This window comes from Solanum lycopersicum, chromosome 6 (genome assembly GCF_036512215.1).
Source record: "Solanum lycopersicum chromosome 6, SLM_r2.1".
NCBI lineage: Eukaryota > Viridiplantae > Streptophyta > Magnoliopsida > Solanales > Solanaceae > Solanum > Solanum lycopersicum.
Genome location: NC_090805.1, coordinates 33,736,690 through 33,744,888, shown reverse-complemented (window position 1 = coordinate 33,744,888; position 8,199 = coordinate 33,736,690). Strand labels below are relative to the sequence as shown.

The 8,199-nt window shown below is 34.7% G+C and overlaps 1 protein-coding gene across 1 annotated transcript; it reads right to left on the bottom strand.

The window, feature by feature from the left end:
* Positions 1-437: 437 nt before the first annotated feature.
* LOC101246831 (probable inactive receptor kinase At5g58300) lies at positions 438-6,213 on the bottom strand. Its single transcript, XM_069299164.1, has 2 exons — positions 1,775-6,213; positions 438-1,286 (listed from the first exon to the last, which is right to left on the bottom strand). The coding sequence occupies exons 1-2, from the start codon at positions 2,994-2,996 to the stop codon at positions 727-729; spliced, it is 1,782 nt and encodes a 593-aa protein (XP_069155265.1). The 5' UTR covers positions 2,997-6,213; the 3' UTR covers positions 438-726.
* Between the last annotated feature and the right edge of the window lie 1,986 nt (positions 6,214-8,199).

The following is an 8,199-nucleotide window of genomic DNA, read 5'->3' as shown; positions in this document are numbered from 1 at the left end:
CTAACTAATTGTTTCTTAATAGAATTAATAAGACTAAATTTTTGGGATGGTTTGAAGAATCATTACACCTGATTTAATTAGTATATTTTATTAAACTAGTTCTAGTAATCCTAACATGAAAAATACCATCTGTTGCCTTTTGTTGAAGAATAAATAATCAAAGCCATAATTAAATTGTGTCTTGAAAGATATTTTAAAAATTAACTATCCCATAAATAAAATATTTTAGGCACATAAATTGTTCCTTAATATTCTATACAAACTAAAGGACAGTTTGGTGTATTGGGGCCTTAGTTTAGACTGGTAGTATGTATCATTAACTTTCATCAAATTGAACATTCCAATATCTTGAGCCATGATCAAGTATTCTCATAATTGATGACTTGGAGAACGAGTTCGTTGAAGGCTCTGATACCATATTAGAACATGAAGAATACTTGCTCGAGAATAAATGATGCTTTCTAATTCATTATTCGAGGATATATTGGCATATAGAAATACATATAAACACACAACAATTAGGACTCCTAGCTACAAATTATAACTCTGTTACTTGTGTTTGTAGCATTGGACTAGCACGAGGAGAAGAGCTCGTGGTAGAACACTATCTAATTCAAGGACATATTATTGCATTCGATCTCCCAAATCAATCGAAACTTTTAGGTTCATTCATGATAATGTGCATTGGATGGATCATTTGTTCGTTGAGGAAGATGTTGTCTCTCATTATAGATGTTTGATTTGCTCAATCATTTTAATCACTTCACCCATTGAAGGCCTCATGTCAGGCACCTTTGCTACACATAAAAGTGCAATTTGAAGCATATGCACCATCTCTTCTTGAATATTATGGTACTTCATCAGCACTGCATCAAAAACTTCAGCTGTCCATTCCTCTTTAACAACAGCTCGTACCCATCTAGGCAAATTGACTACGTCCTCGTGCCCTGGCAATGGCAGAGGAGATTTCCCAGTGAGCAACTCAAGAACCAACACTCCAAAGCTATAAACATCTGATTTTTGTGTGCCTTTTCGCGTTTCAATCACTTCTGGAGCATGGTAACCAACAGCCTTATTATTCTTGATGGATGTGTGATTCATTAAAGGGCTTAAGCCAAAATCAGAAATGCAACCATCTAAGTCCCTTGTAAGAAGTATGTTGGATGCTTTGATGTTTCCATGAGTAAATTTCGTTCCGCCTTCAGAGTGGATATGAGCTATTCCTTTTGCTGCTCCAAGACAGACCTTCAACCTAGTATCCCAGTCTAGTCGAGTTCTTCCGTTACCTGCTATAACCAATATCATGTAAGAATAAACCCCAAAACATCAATCATTAACAATCTGTAGCAACTGATAGATGACACTACAGTTCAAATCAGAGCTGAACAATATATACCGTCAGTGACAGAGCTAAGATTTTCACTTAGGAGGTTCAAAATACGTAGAACTCATTGGAGGCTCAACATCTAATATTATATATACATAAATAGTAATTTTGATCATGTATAAAAAGTATAATTTTTTGTATACCATGCAAGGCTGTTGACAAGTTAACACTAGGCATATATTTATAAACAAGATCATGTAACAGTACGAAACAACAACAACTACTACTACTCGGCTATATGAATCACCACTGATCATGTCGCTCCATTTAAGCTAAGACCATGTAAGCATAAAGCAGAAAATGGAATAATTATCAATAGCATAATGTGCAGCAAACATGATCTGTGCTAAGTGAAGTTTTAAATAAGAAGAGTTAAGCAGCTTATACCATATAAGGCGGATGACAAGCTACCATAAGGGACGTATTCACAAACAAGAAGTTTCTCATCCTTTGAGTAATAACAAGCAAGAAATGGCACTATATTTGGGTGCCTTTTAATCTTTCCAACAATATCCATATGCTGTTCAAACTCCTTCTTAACAACCCTTACTTCCTTCAGCCTTTTCACAACTATCATCGATACCTCATCCAACGAAACTCTGTAAGCAGTTCCATAACTCCCTTTACCAAGAAAATCAGCAGAAGCACTTAACAGATCCTCAAGATCAAAGTTATAAGAGCACCCTTTAAAGAACGTTAGCTCGTTCTTTTCTGAATCTTGAACCCCATTTTCAAAGTCTTCCAACTTCTCATTCTTCTGTTCAACCATGCTTGTGTTATTATTAACCTTCTTGTTAATATAACAGAAGTAGATGAATAAAACAAGGAGAATAATCACACAAGGACCACCTATTGCAATTGGAATGATGATTTCATTACTATGTTTCTTAAAGTTGTCGCCTTTACGTGATGGAGATCTCGAAGAACAGCTACTCAGAGGTGTTCCACATAAATTAGAGTTCCCCACAAAAGAAGAAAGTGGGAACTTCCTAAGGGAATATGGAACTGATCCATTTAGCATGTTGTAGCTCAAATTCAAAAAACTCAACCTTGACACATCAAGATTGGGAATTGATCCGGATAATGAATTGAACTTTAGGTTCAACATGGAGAGTCGAGGCAAATTCTTGATCGTGGGGGGAATTTGTCCGGTAAAAGAGTTGAACGAGAAATCTATAACACCAAGTGTTGATGAAAAAGAAACAGGAATATCACCAGAGAAGTTATTATGTTGAAGGTAGATAGAGTAAAGAGAAGGGATTGAAAGGATATCAGAAGGAAGATTTCCATTTAGATTGTTTGCTCTTAGGTTAAGGACTTGAAGAGCATCTAGTTTGCCAATGCTGTTGGCTGGGATATGGCCAGTGAGTCCAACACCAGGCAGATGAATTGCAACGACTCGCGTTTTATCTTTGTTGCAAGTTATCCCAATCCAAGAATTGCATATTGACAAAGCAGAGTTCCAGTTGAGTTTGCTAAGATGTGGGATAGATACAGCAAATTGAAGTAGAGCATGTTTGTCAGAATCAAGATTAGCAATAATATGAGGAAGAATTGCTAGCAAGGATAGAAGAAAGAAGATAGTTGCGCGTAAATCTTGTAGTTTCATTATGTTTTACTACTCAGGCTGTGCAAATAATGCGCGATTATGATGAAAAATCAGTTGGTTCCTCTTGTGAAAAAACAGACTAAGTCATTGTGTTAGAAAATGTTAATCAGTCTACACAAGATGTTTAGTGAAATGATTTAAGACCTGATCAATTTTAAAATGTAAGCACTGGAAATTTATTGATTGATTATTGAGAATGCAAGAGGCAAGCCAGAACTAAACCTTATGATAATTAGTCTTTTAAATATTTGGATCCTAAGTACAGTTGGCTATAGGAAAAAGTATATTAAACTATATAAAGTTTTCTTCCAGATGGTTTCGTAAGGGCTAGTGCTGACTTTACCTCTTGGTGTTCCAATTAATCCTTGGCCTTGTGTTAATTAATCTCACAGCGTAAATCATGTTGGTGTAATATACCACAAATACAATAAGTTTCCTCAAACTTTGGGTATGGTCGTTGTTTTTATTACCTTCCACACGTCATTCAGTCATGTGTCTTGTCTAATTGTGCTTTTGATTAATTCTCACTACTCTCCACGTATCGTGATTAGATATGATCACATGTCTCGACTATTTTTTACCCAATAGACATTTCGTTTCACGTGTGTTATGATTAGAATCGGGTCATTTATGTAATTGTAAGAGTATATGTGGCCCACTTTATAATGGGAGATATATCATATTTTAATCGTAAAATTGAGGAGTACAACATACCCTTTTTTTCCCCAATGAATTTCATTTTTTTCATCATATTTTGAGAGTGAATCAATGCTTAAAAACCAAGGTACAATTTTCTATTAGTTTTGAATACTTCATGACAATAAATAAAGAGCACAAAACATTAAATATGCAAATAAAGATTGAATATTTGTTTACAAATGTATCACTAAAAACAAGCAATTCAATCAAAAAAAATAAAAATAAATATAGGGATGATAAATCCCTTATGGAGATCTCCTCTTGGAGGTACTTGGTACCACGTTATTGATGAGGATTTGAAACATATTTATTATTAAAGATTTTGTATACACATGGAAGGGAAGTAACATTGACTATATATATATATATGCTCAGTTCAATATATAACAATATGTATATAGTGACATTTCACCCCAACCACAATTCATATCCGTTGATTCTTTCGACATCAGTCGGTTAGAGAAAAATATTAGATAATAAAGAGTTAAGGTTGTGTATATATAGCTGAAGTAAATGTTACGACTACGTCAAAATTTGAAGCTTATTATATAAGCAACTTTGAGATATAAAGGGCAAGGATGTCATTATTCCTTATGATTATATTATCCTGGTCAGCTTGAAAATTAAAATTGCTGGGATCAAAATTGTTAAAAGTAATTAGTTCATTTAGTTAGTTAGTTATAATTATAGAGTAGTTAGTTACAATTCAAGAAGTTAGTTACTTGGGAAATTCTTGATTAAGGCCTCTATATAAACACTTCATTGTATCTCAATGTGATTAAGAAAATAATAATAAAAGCTGAGATATTCTCTCTGTATACTCTTCTTCTTCTTAGCTCATCTTCTCTTCTCTTCGACTAATCTGTTTTCCCTCTTCTTCATCTTCTTCTTCTCTCTTTACTTCATAACAAGTTCATGGTATCAAAGCAGGGGATCTAACCCTATGAAATCTGAATTGCTTCCGCGCTAATCAATCGTGAAAAACATTGAATCAATCGAAATCTCTGAAAAAATGGCTGGAGATGATGAACCAGTAATTGTTCAAGAGAATACCAATCGAGCTGCCAACATTGGTCAAGAAATTGACTACAATCATCCATTGTTCTTATCTCCATCAGATGTTAGTGGAAATCATATCATTTCATTCCAGCTAACAGGTATGGAAAACTATGCAATCTGGTTTCGATCTATGCGAATTGCTCTACTAGGAAGAAATAAACTTGGAATGGTAGATGGATCATGTGATAAAGAAAAATATAGTGAAAATCTATGGAATCATTGGGATCGAGTTGATGCCATTGTTCAATCTTGGCTGATGAACTCTGTTTCTAAGAGTTTACTAGGAGGCATTATGTATGCAGCCACAGCTAAAGCAGTTTGGCAAGATCTACAAGAAAGGTTCACCAAGGTAGATGGTTCAAGAACCTTCAACCTGCATAAGGAAATAGCCACTTTAACTCAAGGAGTGAACTCTGTAACAGTCTATTTCTCCAAGCTCAAGACCCTTTGGGAGGAATTTGAGGCTTTGGTACCACCACCTGGCTGTAACTGTGAAAGATCGAAAGAGTTCATAGTGCATTTGCAAAAACTGAAACTATTTCAGTTTCTGATGGGGCTGAATGACTCATATAATCAAGCAAGAAGTCAGATACTACTTATGAGTCCATTACCTTCAATCAATCAAGCCTATGCTATGGTGATGGGTGATGAGAGTCAAAAATCTGTGTCAGCTATGAATGGAATCTTGGGTGCAAATCCAATGTCACATGCAGGCAACTATGAGTCTGCTTTGTACAGCAGAACAAATGGTAATCAAAAGTTTACAAGAAATTCTCATTTGTATTGTGATGTTTGCAAAATAAGAGGACACAATAAGGATAATTGTTGGAAAATAGTGGGATATCCCCCTGAATTCAAGTTCAAAAAAAGGAAATTATCTGAAGGAGGAAGTGCAGCTTACAATGTGAGTGCAAAAGAAAACACTCAAAATGAAGTACTTCAGGCTGGAAATGAGCAATCTGAGTTCAAGTATGGTTCTGATACTAATGTGTTCAGTCACGGAAAAGGTTCAAGTAGCATGGATCAAATTCAGTTCAAACCAAGTCGAGTTGAGGCTAATCACTTTACACAAGATCAATACAATCATATAGTACAGATGCTAGCACAACACAGTCCTCAAGTCAACCAGAATTCTATGTCTAACACAGCTGCAAACACAGCAGGTATGACTAGCTTAATGGCTATGAATGTGTCTCACAAACCTAACTGGATTGTGGACACAGGAGCAACAAATCATATGGCTTCAAGTTTAGAGCTATTAAACAAGCTATCAGTTAATAAGTTAGGCTATAATAGAACTGTTGAATTGCCTAATGGAGATGAAACAAGAGTTACTCATACTGGATTAAGTAGTATATCTGATGGTAGTACTATATCTAATGTATTGTATGTGCCAGAATTCAAATTTAATTTGTTATCAGTTTCAAAACTAACAAAAGAGTTACAATGTTCTGCTTCTTTCTTTCCTGATTTTTTTGTTTTGCAGGATCTCTTCACTGGGAAGGTGAAGGAGATTGGTAGAGAGCAGAATGGATTATATTGGCTACTAAATAAAGATGCAAGAAGGTCTATCAGTCTAGCTGCTCAAGATGTTAAGAATGTGTCAACAGACAAGATAAATCTGTGGCACAAAAGACTAGGACATACATCTACTTCAGTGTTACATAAACTGTTTAACATTGAGCTTACTTCTATTAGAACTCAGATAGGAGATTGTGTAGTATGTCCTTGTGCTAAACAATGTAGATTACCTTTTCAGAATAGTAGTATAAAAAGTAATAGTTGTTTTGAATTAATTCACTTAGATCTATGGGGTCCTTATAAAACCAATATATATGATGGACACAAATATTTCTTAACAGTTGTAGATGATTTTTCAAGATATACATGGATATTTCTTTTGAGACAAAAGTCTGATGTTTGTGTATCTCTTCAATATTTTATGAATTTTACTAGAAATCAGTTTGGTAAAACAGCTAAGATAGTTAGAACTGATAATGGAACTGAATTCATTAACTCTTTATATGAACAGTTGTTTAAACAATTAGGAGTTATTCATCAAACAACTTGTGTATATACACCCCAACAAAATGGGGTAGCTGAAAGAAAACATAGACATATTCTTGAAATAACTAGAGCCATTAGGTTGCAGGCTAATATACCTATAAAATTCTGGGGACATTGTGTCCTAGCTGTAGCTTACTTGATAAACAGGCTTCCTAGTTCTGTGTTAAAAGGAAAAACTCCCTTTAACAAACTTCATGGAAAAGAGCCTTCTATAGCTCATCTAAGAGTTCTAGGATGTTTATGCTTTGCTAGAATGCCAAACCAATATGATAAACTTGAATCAAGGTCCATAATGTCTGTATATATGGGATATTCAGAGGTGCAAAAAGGATATATTTTATATGATCTAACTAATAAAGTGTTCTTTGTTAACAGGGATGTCATATTCAATGAAACAACATTTCCATTTGGTAAAGGAAAACACTTAGAACCTGTGTTTAAAGACACTTATTCAACCTTAGATCATGCATGTCAATGGTCAAGTATTCCTGTTACACCTACTCAACAAGTTCAGCAACTCATACTATATGAAGGTAGGGAATCATGCCAACAAAATGAGGAAGAGGAGTTAAGGACTGTGATAAATGAAGATACAACACAGATCCCTTTACAACCATCTAGAAAGTTTGGAAGAAGCAGTAAACCACCTATTTGGTTAAAAGACTTTGTATCTCTCAATATTCAGAAGAAGTCAGATTATGGCATTCAAAACTATATAAGTTATGAGAATATTTCTGACAAATATAGTGCATATATAGCTGCAGCCTCAAATCATACTGAACCAAAGTCCTACAAAGAAGCTGCTAAAGATTCAAGATGGATAGAAGCTATAAAGTCAGAAATTGAAGCATTACAAAGTAACCATACTTGGGATTTAGTAACTCTTCCTGAAGGAAAAACTCCAATAGGCTGCAAGTGGATTTTCAAAATCAAATATAAATCCACAGGAGAGGTAGAAAGGTATAAAGCCAGACTAGTAGCTAAAGGATTCAACCAGCAAGAAGGTATTGACTACCAAGAAACATTCTCTCCTGTAGTAAAGATGAAGACTGTTAGAACAGTATTGGCACTAGCTGCAAAAAAGGGATGGTGTGTATACCAAATGGATGTGTTTAATGCTTTCTTACAAGGAGATTTGTTTGATGAAATATATATGGAATTGCCTCAAGGTTTCACAAGTCAAGGGGAGAAACAAGTATGTAGACTTGTGAAGTCATTATATGGATTGAAACAAGCACCTAGACAGTGGAATGCTAAGCTGTCTAAGGCTTTAGTGGAGCTTAAGTTTAAACAAAGTGAGTATGATCAGTCTATGTTCATCAAGAAAGATGAATCTGGAATGGTGATTATTCTTGTGTATGTGGATGATCTACTAGTC